The sequence below is a fragment of the Chiloscyllium plagiosum genome, unplaced genomic scaffold, assembly GCF_037043375.1.
Source record: "Chiloscyllium plagiosum isolate Xiang-an unplaced genomic scaffold, Cpla_swu_hap1 HiC_scaffold_34, whole genome shotgun sequence".
NCBI lineage: Eukaryota > Metazoa > Chordata > Chondrichthyes > Orectolobiformes > Hemiscylliidae > Chiloscyllium > Chiloscyllium plagiosum.
In genome coordinates this window covers 24,791,615-24,816,305 of record NW_028270172.1, presented here as the reverse complement: position 1 = coordinate 24,816,305, position 24,691 = coordinate 24,791,615, and the positions used below count along the sequence as shown (strand labels likewise).

The window sequence follows — 24,691 nt, the reverse complement described above, 5'->3', positions numbered from 1 at the left end:
CTTGCTGTTATTATGTTTGATGACACTCCAGTAAAATTCCTTGAGGTACTGTACAATGTTAAAATGACTGTCTAAATGCATGTTGCCGATGATCCAGGGTCAACATTTGTGTTCGCATTGTGCGAAGTTTCCAATAGCGGCTGCACAAAGATTGTGATTGTGTTCAAAGGCTTTTCTCACCACATCATATCAATTTAAGAACATAAAGTCAAAAGAAATAATAAGTCTATTGACCAATCAAGTCATCTCTAATATTTATCAATAATCTGACTGATCAACCTCAGCTTCACCTCCCCCTACAATACATATATCCCTTGATTCCATCAGCATCCAAAAATCTACTAATCTCAGTCTCAGACAAAAAGTGAGGAGCATTGTCTCTAATCTAGGAATTTCAAAGATTCACAGTTGCATGAGGGAAGAAATTCTCATTTCACTCCAAAACAGTCAATCCCTTATTCAGAAATTGTGGGACAGATATTTTGAGAGTTGGGACAACTCTGAGCACCTTCAGAATGGTGGACAGGCCTAAGTGCATAACTCCCATACTCACTTACAGCAGATCTCACTTTCACCAGTGGGGTAGGAGATGGGGTGTGAACCAAACAAGCGGAAAACTTAGAAACATGGCAGCACAATTTGAAGTTAGACTTGAGCTCAAACAGAGCCCATTGTCATTGCTTCAAGGACTTTAGTGTGGAAATTACAAATTTATGGAACAGGCATAAGTCTTGTGATAAATTTAAATTTTTAGTCCCTCAAAATCAACAAAAGGTTGTTAGTTAAAATAGCAAAACATATACCTACTGCTGGAACCCATTGCTTGACTGACCATTTGGTGTAGATTAAAAAATATTGTCAGTTCCTGCAGTTTCAATTGCCTGTTTTAACACAACCTATTAGGAAAGCTTGGCTAAATTTGAAAAACTCTGAAACCATTTGTTCAGCTGGGTGGGCGAGTTCATATAGCCTTAAGGGGCTATTCCAGGATTGGCTGCCTTTGATATGGTTATTAAATAGAAGCTTATGTTTATTTAGCAGACTTGAAGGGACTTCGATTCTTGAATAGGCTTTAGGAATAAATGTTTTTCAGTATCAATGTGTATGAGTGGGATTACTACATGTTTTTTCCAGCTTCACATGGACACTGAGGTCTGTCCATAATGAGTGCTGAGTGAGTGGCTATGAAAGTCAAATGAGAGTAAGGTTGCATTAGGGCAGGATGGTGATCAGAGAGCCCAACAGCATTTTACACTTACAAGGCTAAGCCTCAGAGAAGGCAGCAGACTTTCTAACTGGACCCCTTTGACATTTGCCTGCCTCTGTGGTTTTTTTCTATGCTCTGGAGTGAAAATCATGAACGCAGTTTCAATGGAGATCGATCCACCAAGTCAGAGCTTTTCCTCACTTGACATTCCTGCCTTGATGGCAAAATTCTTTGCTTTGGGTTCCACATCAGCACCTACTCTATTTTTGAAGGAGATCACCGTCATTCGTCTAAATTCTAGGCAATATATTTAATTTACTCAATCTTTCCTGAAAGGACAATGCCTTTATCCTAAGTAGAAATCTTATTTGCATTTCAGAAATTAACTGAGGGGCAGCACAGGCAGAGCTTACAGATGTTTGGAGTGGGGAAATGTGTGAAAGGGATAGAATAACTTGAAAACCTAACAGTGGCTCATAGCTACATCGAAGCCTGGAGGTGGAGACTGTGGTGTTCCTTTGTAATACAGCTTGGCCAGTCAAAATATGTGCTCTGTTGATGCAGCAGCTCAATCTTTCCACCTGGTTTTGACTCAGAGGTGTCAATGGATGACTTTCGGATGAATCAGGCACTCAATATCATAAATACAATTTCATAACAACATTTAATTTAGTTTATAAAAGCATACATTTCTCAGTCAAAACAGTATTCATAAACTTGCAAAATGAATGTCTATAAATATAAATAGCAATTAATTATTTCTGCTTTTATTATAAAAATGAAACAAATTGTGAATACTTAAAAAGATTTACCCTCTGTATTCATCCACAGTTATGTGGCTCTCTGACATACAAACATGTAATTACATTAATTGTCGCATTTTCCCCTGTCAGTCTGCTACTGGAAGCATCAAGAAGTTCTAATGGATCCAAGAACAGGACAGACATTCGAGTTATGCCTACATTGAAGCAGCTAAATGCCAAAATAGCCAGTTTTCCAAATTTGTTGCTCTTGTGCTGAGGACAGAGACAATGCTCATCAATTTGCCCAGTTATTTCAAAAAATGAAGCTTTCCCAGTGAAGGCATAAGGAGCCATGAACATACATGTAGTAATCTGACCCTGACCATCTTATTTGACGGGATAAATCAATTCGGAATGGGACTTCAGGGCACCAAGGTTCTTCAAAATGGGATTTAAAACATTTCAAATTGATTTCACAAATCATCTAGGTGAGTCATTCGTAGATTATTTCACAGGGCAATGCCTAACCAATCCAACTCAAATGCCTGGTTTAAAATTCAAACTATGCTAATTGTAAATCATCATTGATTGATGCATTCTTAATGCCAATGGCTCAAACAATTAGAACCCACCTGGCAACCAATCAGCTTTCTCCTCTCCTGCAGTATATATTTGAAGTTGTACTCTTGTGAGTTATGCTCCTAAGTGCAAGACAAAAAAACCTTGACAAATTGTGAACTTTTTCAACAATAAACATCTGTGCTACTAAACAATTACAACTGAAATTCCTGGAACTTTACATTTAACAATTTCAAAGCAGTTCCAGCTTCAAGACAACTTTTAAAAGAAAACTAGGGCAGGTAGTAGTCATTAATAGTTATAGTAATTTATTGTCACTAGGTGCACCAGTTGCATGGGGTTGTTTTTGGTATTGTGGCTCAGCTGATGGTGTCCCTAATTCTAGTTTAGAAACTCCAGGTTCAAAGATCTATATCCAGGACTGGTTGACTAAAGATAGACTCACCATGAGATTCAGTGATTGCTCATCAGCCTGCTAACCTTTTCAACACTTGTCCAGTGTTGCTTTCCTCAAAAGGCAAACGTGTAAAATTATGAAACAAATAATTTTAAACACTGTATTTGCCCAGCAAGTAGTAGCTGTACTCTATTTATTAAAATAGTTTAATGTTGGGAAGATTTCTGAATTTGTATAGACAGTGGTCAAGTCATTGGCGTTTTACCCTGGGATAGAAACAGTTAATCTGCTTCAACATATTAAAATTCCATACTTATAAAAGAGGGTCTGATACTGGCAAATTCCTTGAAACTGGAATCTGCTCTCCCACAGATTGTCTATGCACAAATGAAATTATTTTCATCATACTGAAATGCAAACATCACAGATCCTTCACCCCAATACAAACCCCATAGCAATACTCTTACGTTATTAGATTACCTACAGTGTGGAAACAGGCCCTTCAGCCCAACTAGTCCACACCGACTCTCCAGAACATAACCCACCCAGACCCATTCCCCCTATTTACCCCTGACTAATGCACCTAACTCTACGGGCAATTTAGCATGACCAATTCATCTAACCTGCACATCTTTGGACTGTGGGAGGAAACCGGAGCACCCGGAGGAAACCCATGCAGACATGGGGAGAATGTGCAAACTCCACACGGACAGTTGCCTGAGGCTAGAATTGAACCCGGGTCTCTGGCGCTGTGAGGCAGCAGTGCGAACCACTGAGCCACCATGCCGCACTGATGACAAATTAATCAATAGAAACATTCATTAAATAAACAAATATAAAGCAGCTACTTCTAAAGTCCTTAGGCCAGGTGGAAATTTGTTGAAAAAATATTGAGCCGTTTCTCAATTTACCAAAATTGTATCTAATCCAGAACTTGACATGTAACACCCGGGACAAGTAGAAGACAAATATGGTTTATCTGTAACATTAGATCAGGATCCAAACGACATGACATAGTTTTAAACACACTCTTCCGCAATAACTAGATTATTGTCACTCACCCCAACATATGTACCGACTCAGAAAATTTTCCACAATGATATATACAAATTAATATGTTTTACTTTGGGACGACACATGAGAATAACAACAACTAGTTTGTATTTTGGGAGTTGTTTTATGGTATTCCTTTTAAATACCATTGGGTAGTTGAGTGCTGGACTCAACTAAGCAGAGAAAAGTTTCAGAATAAGGGCTGGTTTTCGCTAGAAATGTTATGTGTCATCAAATGAAAAGCAGAGAGGCTGGGATGGAAGTGAGTGGAGGTGGTTCGACAGATACTTTGTTGGGAAAAATACATGCATGGCAATGGTGTGATTTTTAACTTGCTGACCAGGGATTTCTTTTTCTTGCAAACTTGTACTGCATTCCTCCCTGTACTCTACATCCAACCCAGATCTGAATTTAGTAAGTGCACTGACTTCTATTGAAGGCACACTGTAATTAGTCATTACGAATTGGATAAAAACATGAGACCAGTTCTTAGTTCCTCACTATCTATTAAGCAGTCCATGTTCTCTGTCCACACAATCTACAGTAATTACAGAGATGGAATTTGATGTGCATAAACCATGGCAACAAACGACAGCTGTGGCACATCATTCTTTGCTATCACTCCTACGATCTCCCACACATCAATCAGCTTATTTGCTTGCAGAAAGGAAGGAAATAAAGCAGCAGTGTCAGCCGAACACAATTTGTGGGCTGACAGTTCTATTCCTTAATTGTCCCCTGACCTTTGGGCTTTCTGTCATGGTGATGACATTTAGCCATAAGCTTTAATAGGAATGTTGAAAGTTAGCTAGTGGCTCATGTGGAAAGGTGCTGAGAGTGAATTAGAAAATTTTAAAAGGCGATGAATTAGTTAGAATTTCCTACAAGAATAACATATAAAGTGCCTTAAATGTAACAAAACATCTCAAGTAACTTCACAAGAGTGTTATAAACTCGGCCACATAAAATATTGGGAATAGATGTTCAAAAGCTTGTTCTAAGAGGTGGGTTTTAAGAAGCATTTTAAAGGAGGAATGGGATTAGAAAGGCAAAAAAGATGTAAGGAGGGAATTCCAGGGCTTGGGGCTGAGACAACTGAAGGCACTGCATCCAACTGTGGAGCAATTAACATCAAGGATGCTCAAGAAGCCAGAATCAATTAGCATAGACATTGCAAAGAGTTGTGGGACTGGAGGAGGCTACAGAATACGAGCAATGAGATTCTGCAGGATTTAAAACAAAGTTCAGAATTTTAACAGCAAAACATTGCTTAAGCAGGATCCAATTGATAAGTAGCAACCACAGGGGTGACAGGTGAATGGGGCTTGGTGAGGGTTGTCAAGAACAGCAGATTTTTGGATGACTTTGTGCTTACATAGGGTAGATGCAGGCTACCTGCCAGGACGTGTTGGAATAACCAAGTCTAGAGGTAATAATAGCACAAATGAGGGTTTTAGTTGCAGATGAACTGAGACAGGGATCATTGACCTATGTTACGGAGGTGGAAATAAGCAGTTTTAGTAACAGTGTAAATGTATCTTCAGAAGCTCATCTCTGGGACAAATGTGACACCAAGGTTGGGATCAGAATGGCTTAAACTTATATTTTCCAGGGAGAACGATGGGTTTCATAGATGAAGAACAGAATTTGGATGGGGAACCTAAAGCAACGGCTTCAGTCTTCCAAATAATAAATTAGAGAAAATTTGTGTTCATTCAGTACTGGTTGCGAGATAAGCAGTCTCACTATTAAACAGTGGAGCAGTCAACGGAGAAAGGCAGAACAAAGAGTTAATTAGAAACTCCTACTGTAAATACATCGGAGTCGAGGAGAAGAGTAATGAGAGTTGGCTACAGAACTCCTTTAGGAAGGCAATGTGTTCGCTAGAAACTGCTGCAGGAGTATTATAAGAGTAGTAGGATTGCTCATAGGAAGATTAACTGAGTTAGCTAGGATGTTGCTATAGAAAGGGAATTTGTTTAACTACAGTGGTTATGTTTTGCGTGGTTCTGACAAAAGTGTGGAAACCAGAGGTGAAGGCATCTGTCATTGGCTGTGGATGATCCATGGAAGAGGAAATGAAAATATTAAGTAAATTAGTTTACATTTCAAAGATACAAGAATAGTAGCTTCTGTTTTATAGTTAGAATGCACGTCAAAAAATTCTCAAACTGCCTGTTCCACCCGCCCGTTAATATTAACACAAATCTTTATGCTTCCACACTTCTCTTAAAAATGCCTCTCTCTACACAGATGCATAATTGAATAAAACAGTGGAATTTTTATTTGAATAAGAATTTAGGAAGAAGCTTTCAGCTCATTTCTGCAAACTAACAACCTATTTTAACCCATGTGAATACTCACATGCACATTGAAATAATTGTAAAATATAAATATTTGTCTTGCAATTCGACAGAATTGTTCTTTCATATTCTGCAACATTAGTAGTAAATTCTTAATGCTGATCTATTTTTAAAATGTTCAGTGACCTTCATAAAAGCAGAAATTTCTTCAAACAAGGGTTTTAAGCTATGCCATAGGTTAATCTCCTAACTCCAGATTCAAGTGTGCAGGCTGCATAGAATGAAAGCAAAGCAGGATCGCATATAGAGGGAAACCAAATACAGAGAAAGTTACATGGCATGATTTCAAAGCATTTGTTTGTTTAGTGAACCATTAGAAGCCCAGACTGAGAGGTTCCACACTTGCTTATTCAGGGAGAGACAAGTAAAAATAAATTTTAAGCAATCAAACATGTAACTGGTTTCTGGAGGACTACTTTCAACCTTCAGGGCATTTGGAGCCAAGTGGAGGAGACAACTAGCAAAATAATGAGACATTGCAAAATTCTGAACCAGACCAAAATGATATTAAATTAGTTATTGTTAAATTACTATCGCTTGTACATAGACAGCAGACAATTTTGACACAGTACGTCAGTATTTTGACATCAGTAGGTCTTGTATTGATAGAAAGAGTGGTGCTTTCAATAAACAGCATGAAATCACACAGGCTTTTTGTTATTTGCATCTTGTAAGACATTTCAGTTTTTCTGGGGAATTTCCTTCAGCGTTTTTGATGCTCTAATTCCATGTGGCTTTTAATCTCTCTGCCCAAAGACATGCAGTCAGATGTTGAAGCAGTCACACTGCAGGGAGATGGCTCCATGGTTCTTTTGAGTTGAATGTAGCTCCAATGCAATTGGCCCACTTCTGCTTTGTGTCTCGATCGTGCTTCATTCAGCTCCGTCAACAAGTGTTCGTTTGTGCAAACCAGCACCCTGCAATTAAGACAGCAATTGATGCCTTGGCTTTACTTGAATTTTTAAAAAAATCATATGTCTGCAATCAGTAGTCTGAGGGTTGCAAATACCATAGTGTAGCATTATTTTAACATACATATTCATATTAGTTATCAATTTTCAAAAAAAATTGGGCTAATGATCAACGCCAAGGTACTAAACACAACACATCCACAATTATTAAGCAGAATTCATGACTCAAAAAAACTCGAACTGAAAAGTTGGCTGTGGCAGATTAAAACAAAGAATGTGTAGGACACTATTTCACAGTACCATTTACAGTGTGACTGTGTACTAATATTATGAAAGGTTGCTGGGAGACAGCTAAACAATAACAGATTTTTTATAACGCTGTACAACCCACATCTATGCAATCTTGATACCAGTGAATTCCTAGCAATGCAAGATCATGTACACAATTTTACCAAGTCTCTTGACTTTTTCCTCACATTATAGATAATAGTGCAGTGCACCTTGTTCTATACAAGCCTTGTTATACCTTATTCTACCCAATCTGATTAACTATATTGCTGATGAGGCCTTCAATGTTCATTCAATGCAATTTACACATTTACCATTAGCTTACATGGATGCAATTTACTTCATTACTTGTACTGAGTAATGTTCTTCAGCATTTAGGATAAACATAAATGACGTAATATACTAAAATAAAACAAATTTCTGTGAATGTAGTTCTGCTGAAAGGTCACTGGCCTCAAAACATTAACTCTACTTCCCCTTAAACAGATGCTGCCAGATCTGCTGAGTTTCCCCATCCATTTACATAGAATAGAATCCGTACTGCGTAGAAACAGACCATTCAGCCCACTGAACAGCATCCCACCCAGACCCATTCCCATACCCTATCCTTGTAACCCTGCATTTCAGATAGCTAACCCAGCTAGCCTGCACATTCTTGGACACTATGGGCAATTTAGCACGGCCAATCCACCTAACCTGCACATCTTTGAACTGTGGGAGGAAACTGGACCACTCGGAGGACACCCATGCAAAGTTGGGGAGAATGTGCAAACTCCACACAAACAGTCGCCTGAGGCTAGAATTGAACCTGGGTCCCTGGCACCGAGGGACTGCTGTGAGAGAAATTACATTTCTGTTTATGCAATATACTAGTCAATTTCAGCGCAGTAAAGTATATATTTTTAATCTTGTTTCTAGCCTTCCTTCCCTTCATTGCTTTTCTATTTCTTTCTGCTTGTTTTCCATTTTTTCTTCTTTCTCTCTCACTCGCTGACTCAGCAATTCATTCTTTCTGAACTGTATTCTCAGTTTCCTCCTCCATCTACATCCCTCCCAATATCCTGACTCTTTGCTGTTGTACAGGTACTTTTGCATCTGGATTGGTTAAAGACAGGAGTCAAAATGCAGGTAACTCTTCCATAACATGATGATTGCATTCTTGCACAACCCCACGTTATAGAAAAATCGTGCTTTAGGAACAGTGTCCCCAATTCATCAATCGCATTACAGCAAATTCGCATTAATGAAATGCATGTTATAGCAGAGCGACCTGTATTTTGCAAGTGGTTGCTAGCATTAGGAGGGAGGTGGTGATGTGGAAGGTACTGTAACATGTGCTACCAGGGAAGGAACTTTGGAGTGGACATCAGCGCAGGTGTGGTGGGAGGAAGTAGGTAGATGATGTCTTGAGTTGGAGCGAAAAGGATATATGGGATATGGTTTGGTGGGGGAAGGGTGCAGGGCCTTGGAAGCATTGTGCTAGATCTTGTTGATTTTTGGAAGGAGCTTCTCTTTCTAATTTGTACTTATAGATTCTACACTAATGGAGGGGTCAAGTAACCTTTATAACATTCATACAATCAAAAACTCAATACAATTACCACCATTATAGTTGTAGTATATGCACCAGATCACTGACTGTTTATTCACATCGATCCCAACTGTATTCCTTCAAGCGATTTTTTGATAGATGAAATAATCCATTTAGGTGATATCATCTTTTGTGGAGCAGATATGTGTGCAATTATCACTGCTCATTGAGTAGCCAATTGTGAGTAAAGGTCTTGGAACAAAGAGAAAGGTTTGCATTTACAATGCACTTTTAACAACCTTAAAATGTTCAAACCACTTCACAGCCAATGAGCTATGTTTTTGTAGTTGCCACTGCTATAACATAGTAAACACAGCAGCTAATCTGTGTATGAGTTTGTAAACATCTGATAATAATTAGATGGTCTATTTAAGAGTTGGGCTAAGAAGGGCTTATGTGGTACAGTGGTAGTGACCCTATCACTGGTCTGGGAGGCCCAGGTTCAAGTCCTACTTGCTCCAGAGGTATGTAATGACATCTGAACAGGTTGGTTAGAAAACACAAAAAGAGTTGGATTGAGAAGTGCTCTTGCGGTACAGTGATAGTGTCCTTACCTCTGAGCCAGGAGATCTGGGTTTCAAGCTTGGAGGTAGTGAGGACCGCAGATGCTGGAAAGTCAGAATTGATAAAATGTGGAGCTGGAAAAAGCACAGCTCGTCAAGCAGCATCGATGCTTCAGTTCTGGACCTTTCATCAGTCCTGATGAAAGGTTCAGACCAGAAACGTCAACTCCCCTGCTTCTCTATTTTTCTGATCAATCTGTTCGGAAATGTTATTACACACCTCTGAAACAGGTAGCACTTGATTATGGGACAAATGTTCGCCAGGGACACTGGGGAGAACTCCCTTTATCTTCTTTGAAAGTGCAATGGGATTTCCCAGAAAACACAGTTTAAATGGAGACATAGATCGCACTTGTGTGACTCCTTTTACTCAAGGTTTCACTTTCTTTCTGCTTGGTTAAGGCAAGGTTAACTATTTCGAGAACTGTACTTTTAAATTCAGCACAGGGCAATGATTGGAGAAGTTTTATTATATTTACCTTGGCAACATATGCTTTGTTCAAAGTTTGCACTTATTACTATTAATTCCTGGCTGAGTGCCTGAAAATTAACCAAGATTTAAGACGACCAAAAAGAGCAGATTTAGAGGGGTTTGGAGAGAGGAATATAAAATATCAAAAGGGTTATGAATAGATAATGTCAGTTTGGCAGAGGAGGGAGGACCAACAGGCACATTGGTAAAATACAGATGAAGGAAACGGTTTGTTTCTACAATGCTTTTCATGACTTTAGCATGCTCCAACATTCTCTACAAAGAATATTTTTGAAGTGTAGTCACTGTTGTGTTGCAATTGAAACTGTGCAGTAAATTTCTGAAAACAAGCTGTCACAAATCACAATATGATAATGTCCAGATCATCTGTTTTTGTAATATTGGTTGATAGATATATATTGGCTAGGACACTAGTGATAAGATCCATGCTCTTCTCCAAAATATTGAGATCTTTTACCTGAGAAAGTAGATGGAACTATAGTTTAACATCTCATCTGAAAATAGTACCTCCGATAATGCAGTACTCCTTCAGTATTGCACAGGACTATCAGCTTAAATATTTGTGTTCAAGCCTGGAGGAGGACTCAAGTCCACAATCTTGTAATTCAAAGATAAAGTGATTCCAATTGCTCCATGATTGACAAGAGCAGGAATAAGTTAGATGGTAGACATGTTCTACTTTGCCCAGAGAGTAGTGAACCTCTAGATTTCGTGAACAGCTTGTATTGTTGGCGACAGTACCCTCTGTGTCTCAAAAGGGAACTGAAGTGGTTCTATGCTGGGCCGGTGAGAACAAACATGATTCAAAGATTAATTTACGCTTAATCAATGTAGTCTTCTGAACTGGTTGCGGTCACCCGAGGAGGTTGGAGATGAATTTTTGAGTCTTCACCATCACTACTTACCCTGCTATTCCTTGGAAAAGGAGTCGGGGTGGAGGGAAAGAATAGGAGACAGGGAATACGAGGAGACAGGGAATACGAGGAGAGAGGGAATAGGAGGAGAGAGGGATTAGGAGGAGAGAGGGAATAGGAGGAGAGAGGGAATAGGAGGAGAGAGGGAATAGGAGGAGAGAGGGAATAGGAGGAGAGAGGGAATAGGAGGAGAGAGGCACAGTTTCAGATGGTACCAAGTTAGAAAAAGGCAATAAAAGATGAAAATGGGAGAAGATTACAGAATAATCTGAAAAATGCATTCATTATACAAAAGCCAGGCACTTATCTATTTTAATATCAAAATTACCTTTGTCAATAATGTACTATGAATGACACAGTACGAAGCAAAATGTTGTGGGAGATTCAGTATTAACGTCACGTCTTACAGATTGGTAGGATACAGACTGGTGCCTATAATTGTCTAGAAGGCTTATCTGAGGTCAGAGCAAAGCAGTTGGCTGAATTAGATTGCTAGTCTATTCTCCTGGTTAAGATTTTATTTTCTTTATTCTTGTTATCTTGTACAGGACATGGGTATCGCTAGAAAAGCCAGCATTTGTTATCTGTCCCAAATTGGCCCTGAACCGATTTCTCTCAATGCCTTCTCAGAGGCAGTACAGAGTCAACTACACCGCTAGAACAGTACAACACAGGAACAGGCTCTTCAGCCCACCACTTCTATGCTGACCATGATGCCATTCTAAACTAATCCCATCTGCTTCCACATGGTCCGTATGCCTCTATTCCCTGTCTGTTCATGTGTCTCAATTCCTTTTAAACATAGAAGCCGATATCACCTCAACCAGCAGCACATTCCAGGCACCTGTGGAAAAAAAAATTTTCCTTGCACATCTTGTTTAAACTTTTCCCCTATCACCTTAAACCTATGCCCCCTAGTATTTGGTATTTCCACCCTGGGAGAATGAGCCCAACTATCCACCCTCTTTATGCCTTTCATCATTTTATATCCTACTATTAGGTCACCCCTCAACCTTCTAAGCATTAGCGAAAACATCCAAGTTTGTTCAACCTCTCCTTATAACTTGAAAGATTTTGAAGGACACATAAAACCTAATGGGTATCTGCCTGTTTTAATTTTACTAGTGGCAGGACATGTCTCATGCCTTTGGTCCACATTATGCCATTAGAAACCAACTGATGCCTTCACCATTGGATTTAGCCAAAGGCAGCAGAAGCCCAAGCCAAATATCCAACCTGGAGTCCTCCTCAGTGGGCTAGTGATGATTTTTGGGGGGAGGGGATCGTCTCCTCAACCAAACACTCTATGCCTACCTAAGGAGCCTCCCCACCCCATGGTCAAATTTATTTCCCACCAGGATTCCATTTGCAATCCCCCTCCCCCCAGACTAGCCTTAGAGCAATGCCTTGACCAATCATAGTCAGCTTGCCAGGTTAAAATTTAAACACCTTTGGCAATTAATGGTTAGTCACCAGTTAATTGGCACATTCTCCATGGCAACAACTCTACCAGAATCCATTTGGCAAGCAAACAACCCCCTCCACTCATAACATATACATGTTGTTTTCTCTTCACATTGGGATTCTTGTGATATATTTTAAAAATTACTCATGCTATATGGGTTTCGTTGGCTGGGCCAGCATTTTTTTTCCCATTGCTCTTGAGAAGATGGCGATGAGATGTTTTCTTGAATTGTTGCAGTCATTTAGAGTAGGCACACCCATCGTGCTGATAGATAGTGAGCTTCAGGAGTTTGAATCAGCAAGACTGAAGGAGTTGCAAAATGCTTCCAAGTCAGGATAGCGAGTGGCTGGAAGGGAACTTTCAGATGGTGATGTTCCCAGGTAGCTGCTGCCCTAAGGAATGGCTTTGAACGGTACACTCCAAAGATCCTTTGTGAATTGCTGCAGTGCATCTTGTAGATGGTATACACTGCTGCTACTGTGCATTGGCATTGGAGTAAGTAAATATTTGTGCATGTGGTGCCAATCAAATGGCCTTCTTTCTCCTGGTTAGTGTAAATCGTCTTGAATGTTGTTAGAGTGGCACTTATCCAGGCAAGTGCAGAGCATTTGATCGCAGTCCTAAGTTCTGCTTTATAGATTGTGGACAGGCTTTGGGGAATCAGGTCTTGAGTTACTTAATGCAGGATTCCCAGCCTCTGACCTACTTTTCTGGCCACTGTATTTATATGGCTAGTTCAGTTCAATTTCTAGTGAATGGTAACCTCGAGAATGTTACCTTAGGGTATTTAGCAATGGCAATGCCACTGAAACTTGAAAGGGTTCCGAAAAGATTTACAAGGATGTTGCCAAGGTTGGAGGATCTGAGCTACATGGAGAGGCTGAACAGGCTGGGGCTGTTTTCCCTGGAGTCTGGAGGCTGAGGGGTGACCTTATAGAGGTTTACAAAATTATGAGGGGCATGGATAGGATAAATAGGCAAAGTCTTTTCCCAGGGGTCAGGGAGTCCAGAACTAGAGGGCATAGGTTTATGGTGAGAGGGGAAAGATATAAAAGAGACCTAAGGGGCAACTTTTTCACGCAGAGGGTGGTGCGTAAATGGAATGAGCTGCCAGAGGATGTGGTGGAGGCTGGTACAACTGCAACATTTAAGAGGCATTTGGATGGGTATATGAATAGGAAGGGTTTGGAGGGATATGGGCTGGGTGCTGGCAGGTGGGACTAGATTGGGTTGGGATATCTGGTCGGCGTGGACGGGTTGGACCGAAGGGTCTGTTTCCATGCTGTACATCTCTATGACTCTATGTTCACATCCAAATCATTAATGTAAATGACAAAAAGCAACGGATCACGTAGGAGGGTTTAAATTAGTCAGGCATGGGGTTGGGACCCTAAACAGTTGTGAGACAAAACAGAAGGTTGAGGCTGGTACAGCAGCAAAAGAGAGCAAACAAAATAGACAAGGCAGGCAAAAGCACAACAGGAAACGAGGGAAAACCAATGAATGACCTGGTAGGTAAGGCAGATGAACTTAAGGCATGGATGGGTATATGGGACTGGGATATTATAGCTATTACAGAAACATGGCTGAAGGAGATACAGGACTGGCAGTTGAATGTTCCAGGGTACAGGTGCCATCGGAAGAATTGAAGGGGCGGCAAGAGAGGAGGCGAGCGGTGTTTCTGATAAGGGAAAACATAACAGCACGACTAAGAAAGAATATTCCTGGGGATCATCCAATCAGGCTATATGGGGGGGATATTGAGAAATAAGAAGCAGGTGATCACTTTGATGGAGTATACTGTAGGCTCTCAATAGTCAGTGGGAAATTGAGGAGCAAACATATAAGGAGAATAATAGGGTTGTAATAGTAAGGGATTTTAACTTTTCAAATATAGACTAGGATTGTCATAGTGTTAAAGGCTTGGATGGGTGGAATTTGTTAAATGTTTTCAGGAAAAATATGTGGATGATTCTACTACAGAAGGGGCATAACTTGACCTTCTCTTGGGAAATAAGGCAGGGCAAGGAACTGAGGCGTTAGTGGGAGAACACTCTGGGACCAGTGACCATAATTCTATTGGTTTCAAAATAGCTATGGAAAAGGACAGGTCTGGTCCACAAGTTAAACCTATAAACTGGGGCAAGGACAATATGATGGTATAATTTAGGAACTTTCAAAATTGATTGGGGAAGGCGCATCTGATAAGTGTGAGGTTTTTAAAAATGAGATGATGAGTGTTCAGGACCAGCATGTTCCTGTTAGTGTGAAGAGCAAGTTTTGCAGGAATAGGGAACACTGAATGACTAGAAACATTGAGACTCTAGTCAAGAAAAACAAGGAAGCATTCATCAGGTATTGGCAGCTGGGATCAACTGAATCTTTTGAGGAGTATAGAGGGTGTAGGAGTACACGTAAGAGGGAAACCAGGACGGCACCAAGGGGACATGAGATAGCTTTGCCCAGACAAGGTAAAGCAAACTGCAAAGAGATTCTACAAGCAGACTAAGGGCAAAAGAGTAATGAAGGAGAGAATATGGCCTCGCAAAGGTCAATGAGTTTGTCTATGTGTGGAGTCACAGGAGATAGGGGAGATCCTAAATGAATATTTCTCATCAGTATTTACCATGGAGAAAGAAATGGAAGCTAGAGAACACGGGAGAAGTAAATAATGACATCTTGAAAACAGTTTATAATAAGGAAGAGGTGATACTGGAGATCTTAAAACACAAAGGCCGATAAATCCCTGGACTTCATCAAATAGTATCCCAGGACACGATTTGGAGGAGCCGGTGTTGGACAGGGGTGTACAAAGTTAAAAATCACACAACACCAGATTATAGTCCAACAGATTTAATCGGAAATACTAGCTTTCGGAGCGCCGCTCCTTCATCAGGTGGTGATCAACCATCTGACGAAGGAGCAGCGCTCCAAAAGTTAGTGTTTCCAATTAAACCTGTTGGACTATAACCTGGTGTTGTGTGATTTTTAACTTCATCCCAGGATATTGTGGGAAACTAGGGAAGAAATTGCGGGGGGCCTAGTGGACATATTTGTATCATCAAAAGCCACTGGTGAGGCACTGGAAGCCTGGTAGATGACTAATGTGCCATTATTTAAGAAAGGCTGCAAGGAAAAACCATGGAATTACAGACTGGTGAGCCTAACATCAATGGTGGGTAAGTTGTTGGAGGGGATTCTGAGAGACCGGGATCTTCATGCATTTGGAAAGGAAAGGACTGATTAGGAATAGTCAGCAAGGTTTCACGCATAGAATCATAGATTCCTTACAGTGTAGAAACAAGCCATTTGACCCAACAAGTCCACATCAACCATCCAAAGAGTAACCCACCCAGACCCTTTTCCCCTGACTAATGCACCAAACCTACACATCCCTGAACACTGAGCAATTTAGCATGGCCAATTCACCTCACCTGAACATCTTTGGACTATGGAAGGACACTGAAGCACCCGGAGGAAATCCACGCAGACATGAGGAGATGTACAAACTCCCCGAGATGTACAGTCGCCCGAGGTTGGAATCGAACCCGGGTCCCTGGCTCTGTGAGGCAGCAGTGCTAACCACTGAGCCACCATGCTGCCCAATGAAAAACGGGAAATCATCTCTCTCAAATTTGTTTGTTGAAGAGGTAGCAATGAAGATAGATGACAGCAGTGCAGTAGATGTTGTCTACATGGGCTTTTGCAAGGCATTCGACAAGGTAGACTGGTTAGTAAGGTCAAATCACATGGGATCCAGGGACAGATAGCCAATCGATACATAATTGGCTTGACAGTAGAAGATAAAGGGTTATGGTAGAAGGTTTCTCAGTTTGGAAGCCTGTAATCAGCAGTGTACCGCAAAGATCAGTGCTGGGTCCACTGTTGTTCGTCATCTGTCTAAATGATTTGGTTGAGAATACACGGGTCCTGGTTAGTAAGTTTGTAGATGACACCAAAATTGGTGGTATAGTGGACAGAGAAGAAAGTTAACGAAGAGAACAGTGGGATATTGATCAACTGGGTCAGTGATCTGATGTTCATTTCAGATAAAAGCAAGATGTTGCATTTTGGTAAGACAAACCAGGGCAGGACTTACGTAACTAATGGTAGGCCTCTGGGGAGTACTCTCAAACAGAGAGACTTAGGGATGTAGGTACACAGTTCCTGGAAAGTAGCGTCACAGGTAGACAGGCTGGTGAAGAAGGTGTTTGGCACTCTTGTCTTCGTGGGTCACAGCAATGAATACAGGAGTTGGGATGTCATTTTACAGCTGTACAAGACATTGGTACAGCCACATTTGGAGTACTGCTTACAATTCTGGTCGCCCTGCTATAGGAAGGATGTTAATAAACTGGAAAGCTTGAAAAAAAAGATTTACAAGGATGGTACTGAGACTGGAAGGCTTGAATAATAAGGAGAGGCTGGATAGGCTGGGACTTTCTTTCCCCTGAACAGGATGAGGCTGAGGGGTCATCTTGTAGGGGTTTATAAAATCATGAGTGGCACAGATGAGATGAATAGCCAAAGTCTTTTCCCCAGGGTATGGGAGTCCAAAACAAGAGGACATAGGTTTAAGGTGAGAGGGGACAAGATTTAAAAGGGACCTGAGGGGCAACTTTACCACATAGGTGGCGGGTAAATGGAACGAGCTGCCAGAGGAAGGGGTAGAAGCAGATATAATTACAACATTTAAAAGACATTTGGACAGGTACATGGATAGGAAAAATTTAGAGGAACATGGGCCAAATATAGGCAAATAGTAGTAGTTCAGTTTAGGAAATCTGGTTGGCATGGAGGAGTTGGGCTGAAGGGCCTATCTCCATGTTGTATACCTGTACGACTCTATAACCTATGAAATCCCTCTGCGACATGCTTGCCTGTCTCCATATAGTAGATTAGACCATATTTTGCTCCTGGATAAAAGACAGGAGATAAAATATTTAAACTCCCTCCAAGGCTTGAGGCAGATGCTCATTAAGAGGATTCCTTCCACACCTCAAGGAGGGGAGGGGAGTACTGGTCGCTGAAGAGAAAGAGAAAATTGGATGATGCACTGATGTCATGGACATAGTAAAGAGTGGGAAAGTTAATGCAGAGATCATGTCGCAAAAGGCGAACCATCCTGTTATGCAAATTTCCCCAGAGTAAAGGATGCAATCTGATGCTCACTTGTGGAAAAGATTTGCAAAAGGTCACTACCCTTTAGAACATGAACAGGATTGTGTTTGCAAATGAATGCCCTGCTATTACCTGTGGCTTTCCTGGAGCTTGTCAACCAGTTCCTGGATTTTGGTGTAATACTGGGCCTTCTGCTTCAGATTGTCAATCTCACATTGCAACTTCTGGTTGTGGTTCTGGAGCTCTAAATATACAAAAACAGAAATTATACATTACATTTTAATGCCTCATGTCAAACATGCCACTTTCATTGCTGCAGCTCTGGATTATGGGAAGTTCTGGACTTCAGCTCAAAGCTGACTGGCTCAAGAATAAGAGTCTCATCGATTGACCACAGAAATAGCCAGAATGCACAAAGATCAGGAACATTTAACTATCACAAATGATTCTGCTGCTAGTTACAGACCTCTGATAAAGCCACTAGAGGTCACCTGAATTCTCTACATAGCAGAAAAAAGTTAACTAATCCCTGCAAACTTGTGTTAATATATTTGTTACATTTAAATTCCTTTCCTAACCTTTTGGTGCAGCAAGGTCAAGGTTTAGGCACTGTGCAGATTGTAAACTGGTTAGTTTTTAATCATAAAATAAGCGTTCACTTTCAAAGTATTTCACAAAGTCTACACACTCAAAGCATGCTAATTTAGTGAATTCACAAAACGTTCATACACAGAACTCACCTTCAACTTGTTGGTTTTTAGAACTGGATGTATTAAGTGCTTTTTGTTCAAGTTTTATCAGGTGGTTCTGCAAATGATTTTTCTCATCCAAAGTTTGACCTAAACAATCCTTCATTATTTCCTATTAAAATAAAGCCAGAGCAAATTGGAACACATGAAAAAGTTTGTGACATGGATAAAAAACAACCAGCAAACATTTACTTTTGCAACAATTCTCCAGAATTTTATTAAATTGTATTCACCAGTAGTTAGTTGCTGATCATGTTTCACACAGTGCAGTTTAAGAGGCAGAACATTCATCATTTATGACACCATCACACTGCTCAGTCTACCACATAAAAGTTTTAAACATTTGCCAATCTTAAACTATGGTTCTGTCCAATCATATTTCGACCAAGGTTAATCCTATTTTTTGTTTGTTGTCTTGATGTGTACTCTTTACACTCTTAAGTTTTTAAAAAATCTCATTCAGAGATCTGAGCATTCCAAGAAATGTATTGTTACACTTCTTCTGCCAATAATACCCCCAATGTTTTTCTACATATGCCCAGGCATCCTTTTACTTGTTCCAGCTTCCTAAAGATAGCATCAGCTGCTCCAAGGAACACAGTGCTATCATTGTGCCATGATGTTCTTGGTAAGACTGCAACACTTGTTTACAATTATATAACGCCTTTAGCATTCTAAACCATCACAAAATGCCTTATAGGATTTTAATCAGATGGAAATTGACAAAGAAGGAGTTAATAGAAGGTGACTTAAAAACTTTATTAAATAGGTTTTACAAAAATGGAGGTAGGAGAGTAAAATAGATTTGAGGATAGATTTCCAGATCGTATGATCCAGTCAGCTGAAAGCAACAACCACCAGTAGTGGAACAAAGGGATTGGGAGATATATCAAGATTAGAGTGGTGCTGGAAAAGCACCGCAGGTCAGCAGCATCCAAGGAGCAGGAAAATCGACATTTCAGGCAAAAGCCTTTCATCAGGAATGATGAAGCACATTCATGCTGTGCTTTTCCAGCAACACTCTAATCTTGACTCTAATCTGCAGTACCCACTTCTGCCTATTGGGAGATATACGACAGGCCAGAACTGGAGGAATACAGAGCTCCTGGAGGGTTGTCAGGCTACTGAAGGTTAGTGAGGGATGGAGTATTAAGACTGTGGAAAACTTAAAACACAAGTATGAGAACTTTAAATACCAATGTGTGGATGGACAGCACAATAGGAGTCAGAGGGTTCAAGGGCGACAAGGGACCAGGACTTAGTCTCAGATTTTCACTTCTAGACCAGATACACAGGGACAGGATACTTCATGACCCTTCAAATCTGACCTGTGAAAATGTGGCCCAGAAAGGTAGATCTTGCTCTGGAGTGCGGTGGGGTATCCTGGAACGTAGACTGGGTGAATTTGATGATGTTGGAACACAGAAGAGCAATCAGGACAGCGGTGGAAAGTAATGGTGGATGGGGAGAGCAGTGTTGGTTAGTTCAGTTGGCTGACGGCTGGTTTGCAATGCCGAGTGTTGGTTCAATTGCTGCATTGGTTGAGGCCAACATGAAGGTCTCATCTTCTTGACCTTCACTTGAGGTTTAGTGACCCTCATGTTAAACCATCACCAGTTGCCTCCTTCTGATGCGACAGCAGCCCTATGGTACTCTGGGACTTGGGTGAGTTTTACTTTATCTGCTAGTTATAATAAACTCACTCCTTGTTAACTCAAGAAAGCCTAGTTAAATTGGCTCCTTTTAAAATATAAGCTCATTTAGGTCTGGGAGAAAGATATCCACAAGGGATCTGCTTTTAAATAAACATTATTGCAACAAAATGAGGTGGTGGGTGAATAAAGAAGGGGAGCCAGTTTATCATTCCCCACTTGGGAACTTAACAATTTGAGGTATCCTGCCTGGAACTGTTAACACACTGGAGAACCTTGTATAGGGTCTGCGCATAATGTTTGTGATACTGAGAATAAAAGGTTGCAAGTTCAGTTCAAGATCAACTGGCTCCCAGATTGTGAACAGTCTGGTTTATGCTGAGGCAATAGTTTGGGGTAGGTACAGAATCACTGATGAGGCAAAGTTTTTGTGAAGGCCAAAGATGATGGCTTTGGTTTTCCCAATGCTTAATTTACAAGGAATTTCCTTTTATCAGCCACGAATTCAGAAGTCTTTTTGGACCTCGATATATCTCACGAGAGATAAATCTTGGAACTATTGGCAATTATGCTATAGAGATAATTGCTTGCAACACAAAAAGGTTAATGCTGACACCAATTGGACATTCTTGTGCAACTTTCTTTTAGGCTGGGTTTCTCTGAATCAAACTCTAAATTGTTCAACTGTTGGTATCATCAATATCTTTGATGCAGCTACATTTGTGAAGCACTGAAGGGATTACATTGAGGATAGGTATTATACACAAAGTTCAAATTGCCCTGAATACAAAAAAGTAAGGGTTCATTCAATTGGCATGCTTAAGATGATTAATGAAATTAATGCAATTGATTGAGATAAACTATTTCCTGTTGTGGAGGATTCCAGGGCAAGGGTGTTTACCATTAAAATCAGAGCTCGGCTGCTGAGGGGGTTTGACATGAAGTATCTCTTCACACAATGAATAGTGGAAATTTGAAGCATTCTTCCCCCCCCCAAAAAATTGTTGAAATTAAGTAAAAACTGAGATTAATGAGTTTTATTATGCAAGGATATGAACAGTTACCAAACCAAGATGGGCAGATAGATTTAAGTGACAAATCAGCCATGTACTAATAAATTGGAAGAACAAGCTCAACAGGCTGTATAGCTTCCGTCTGATCTCGTGATGTTCTGCAAAATCTACCAACTCAATGCAAATCAAATTCAATAGTTAGAAAAAAGTGTGGTCTAAAACCTGAAACATTAATCTCAATTTCTAACAATTACATTGCTGAAGGTCCTGTTGAAACAATTCCTCTTTATGCAATCTGTCTTTCACAGGTGTAGGTTGAATTAATGATTGAACTCTTCCTACCATGTCTCTTTGAGCTTGAGTGAGTTGCACAGATAACTTTTGGAATTCTTCAGTATACTGTTGTTTCTGCTGACAAAGGCAGTTTTCCAAAGTCTCATTTTTCGCTCTTAAATCGTTTATTCCTTCCTGAAGCTTCTTGGTTTCTTCTGGCTGGTTTTCGAGTGCCACTTGCTCGTGAATGCCACACATCATTTTTCTTGCTTGTTCTATTTAAACAATATAATGAATGTCAACAGCAAAACATACTACTTTAGCACTCTGTTTTCATACAGCAGGGAGCACAAAGTGAATGTACAATTTACGCTGCTTATTCTATATAACAGTAAAGAGTTTCAAACAAACAGGACAATTAAAAACCTCCATGTAAAATGTCTTGCTGGAAATCAGAAGCACTTGTGTTCGAAGTAGTATGATTCTAAAAAGATGATCCTATTGGAAAAGGGAAATCAGATTGTTGATTTCGATTGTGAGGGCAATATTAAATAACTCTAAGATGTTTTGAGGCATAGGGGAGGTAAGAAAGAAATGAGAAATTATTAGGGAAAAAGAAGAGGAGAAGGCGTTCCAAATGCTCTGATGATGCTACATGATAGAGCATCAGAATATAGTTTCACAATGAATCTTGTAGATTGACATTTCATCCCAACCTGATGTCTGACTCAAAGAAGTCTGATACTGCATAATATTGTGCAAACAACTGCTTCTTAACTGCAGATCTAGTAACTGACATGAAAACTATGACGGCAAAGCCACTTCATAATTAATTAGTGATCAATGTCACTGGGTGGGTTTCCTAAGGCAATGCAAAGCCTAAAACGAAACTCATCAAAGAGCTGAAAACCAATAAAATAGTTTGTTTATTCTTTTTAACCCGTTACATCAATAAGGAAGAGTTTTCATTTACCCTCACTGTGAAAAATTAGAAAGACATTAGTTTCATTCCTGGACTATATTCAATACTCCTGAAGATTCTGTTCCAAAAAACATCAATGGTAAGTTGGATTTGCATTGATATAGAGCTATTCATGACTTCTGCACATGCCAGTGTGCTTCACAGATAGTGAAGAATCTTTGAAACATTGTGATTGAGTTGTGGAATAAATATTAGCCAAAACACTTGGAAGACCTCCTCTGATCTTCTTCAAAATTGTACCATTAGATCTTTTCCATTCTACTGAGGGCAGATATCTAATCTGAATGATGGCACGTCTGATAGTAAAGCATTCCCTTAAGTACTGCACTAAAGCACCTGGCTAGGCTCAAATATCTGGAATGAAACTGGAGCCCAAAATACTCTGACCAAGAGTTGAGTTGAGTATGCTGATCAGTGAAGTACAACTGACACTGAAGGCAATTGGGAGAAATAGGCTAGCAAACGTCTTATTAATTAACACACATTCATCCTATGAAATATCGGTACATTTATGAAAGAAAACTGCAAAATACTCACTCAGAAATGTTTCATTACAATGAAGAGACTTAGATCCATTCCAATATCTGTCAACAAGATCTAGAAACTTATCCATGAGATTTGTATTTAAAAAAATTTCAGCAGCTCCTCCACATTCTACAGACACTAAGTCAGTGGACATCGATTGAACTGTCTGTAAAATGGAAATCATAAACCAAACAATAGTGAAAAATTCAGTTTTAACTGTTTTCTCACAACCCCACAAAATAATACATCAGCTGATGTCAAATACATTGCAGCATTTGCTCAATCTACCAACTGGCAAAATAAAGTTCAATTCCTTGCAATAATAGTCTGATTTTATTAAAGGAAGAAAATCATCTTCAAAGCATTTACTGAAAACTGTAAGTCAATCCATTGCCAGTTATCACTGCCACACTGTGGAAGTACGGTATTGTCCTCAAAGGACAGATTTACAATGCTTACATATTTCTCCCTCATTAAGGAAGAGTTTTCACATAGGACAAACTTGAGCAAGCTGGACATGCTAGGGTTGGCAACAGACTGCACTGTGTTGGATGGAGACCAGCATCCGAGGCCACTGTAGTGGGTTACCATGTTTAGTGCATCCTGTCTACTGGTAGCATATGATTTTGTCCATTCAAATGATCAGGTTTCACAAGGTAGGCTGCTCTGGAAGGTTAATCACATGGAATCTAGAGAGAGCTGGCAAATTGGATACACAATCGGTTTGATGGTCAGACACAGGGGGTAATAGTGGAAGGATGCTCGTCAGACTGGAGGGCTGTGACTGGTGGAGTGTCTCAGGGGATGGTGCTGGGTTCAATGCTGTTTGTTATGCTTATCAATGATTTGGATGAGAATGTACAAGACTTGATTAGTAAGCCTGCAGATCACACTAAAATAGGCAGTATCGTGGACAGTGAGGAAGGTTATCAGAAATTAGATTAGATTAGATTACATTACAGTGTGGAAACAGGCCCTTCGGCCCAACAAGTCCACACCGACCCGCCGAAGCGCAACCCACCCATACCCCTACATTTACTCCTTACCTAACACTACGGGCAATTTAGCATGGCCAATTCACCTGACCTGCACATCTTTGGACTGTGGGAGGAAACCGGAGCACCTGGAGGAAACCCACACAGACACGGGGAGAACGTGCAAACTCCACACAGTCAGTCGCCTGAGGCGGGAGTTGAACCCGGGTCTCTGGAGCTGTGAGGCAGCAGTGCTAACCACTGTGCCACCGCGCTGCCCAAGGTTGCAGCAGAACCTTGTTCAGCTGGGCAAGTGGACGGAGAAATGGCAAATGGAATTGAAAATAGATAAGTGTGGGGTGTTGTATTTTGGAAAGTCAAATCAAGGTAGGAGTTTCATGGTGAATGGTAGGGCCCTAAGGCGTATAATGGAACAGAGGACCTTGGAGTTCAGGTGCAGTGTTCTCTGAAAGTAGAGTAACAGGCAGACAGGGCAGTGAAGACAACTTTTGGCACACTGGCTTTCACCAGTCAAGGCATTGAGTATTGAAGTTGGGAAGTTATGTTACCATTGTACAGGACATTGGTGAGGCCACACTTGGAGTGTTGTGTTCAGTTTTGGTCACTGTGCTATAGGAAGGATGTTATTAAATTGGAAAGAATGCAGAAGGAATTTATAAGAATGTTGCCAGGTCTCAAGGGACTGAGTTAGAAAGAGAGAGAGAGAGATTTTACTTTTAAGAGCATGGGGGATCATATAGAAGTGTATAAGATCATGAGAGGCCTGGATAGAGAGAATGCACTCAGTCTTTTTCCCTGGGTTGGGAATCAAGGA

General features: G+C 40.4%; 1 protein-coding gene across 4 annotated transcripts in view; it reads right to left on the bottom strand.

Moving 5' to 3' along the window:
- Positions 1-1,852: 1,852 nt before the first annotated feature.
- Positions 1,853-24,691, bottom strand: part of cep72 (centrosomal protein 72) — a 151,066-nt gene continuing 128,227 nt past the window's right edge. For all 4 annotated transcript variants that reach the window (XM_087978553.1, XM_087978555.1, XM_087978554.1 and 1 more), the window contains 5 exons: positions 22,895-23,048; positions 21,445-21,650; positions 18,429-18,549; positions 17,821-17,932; positions 1,853-7,259 (listed from right to left, as the gene is read on the bottom strand). In XM_087978553.1, coding sequence (XP_087834679.1) covers positions 7,046-7,259; positions 17,821-17,932; positions 18,429-18,549; positions 21,445-21,650; positions 22,895-23,048 — 807 coding nt within the window. In that variant the 3' untranslated portion in view covers positions 1,853-7,045. The remainder of the gene's footprint in view (positions 7,260-17,820; positions 17,933-18,428; positions 18,550-21,444; positions 21,651-22,894; positions 23,049-24,691) is intronic.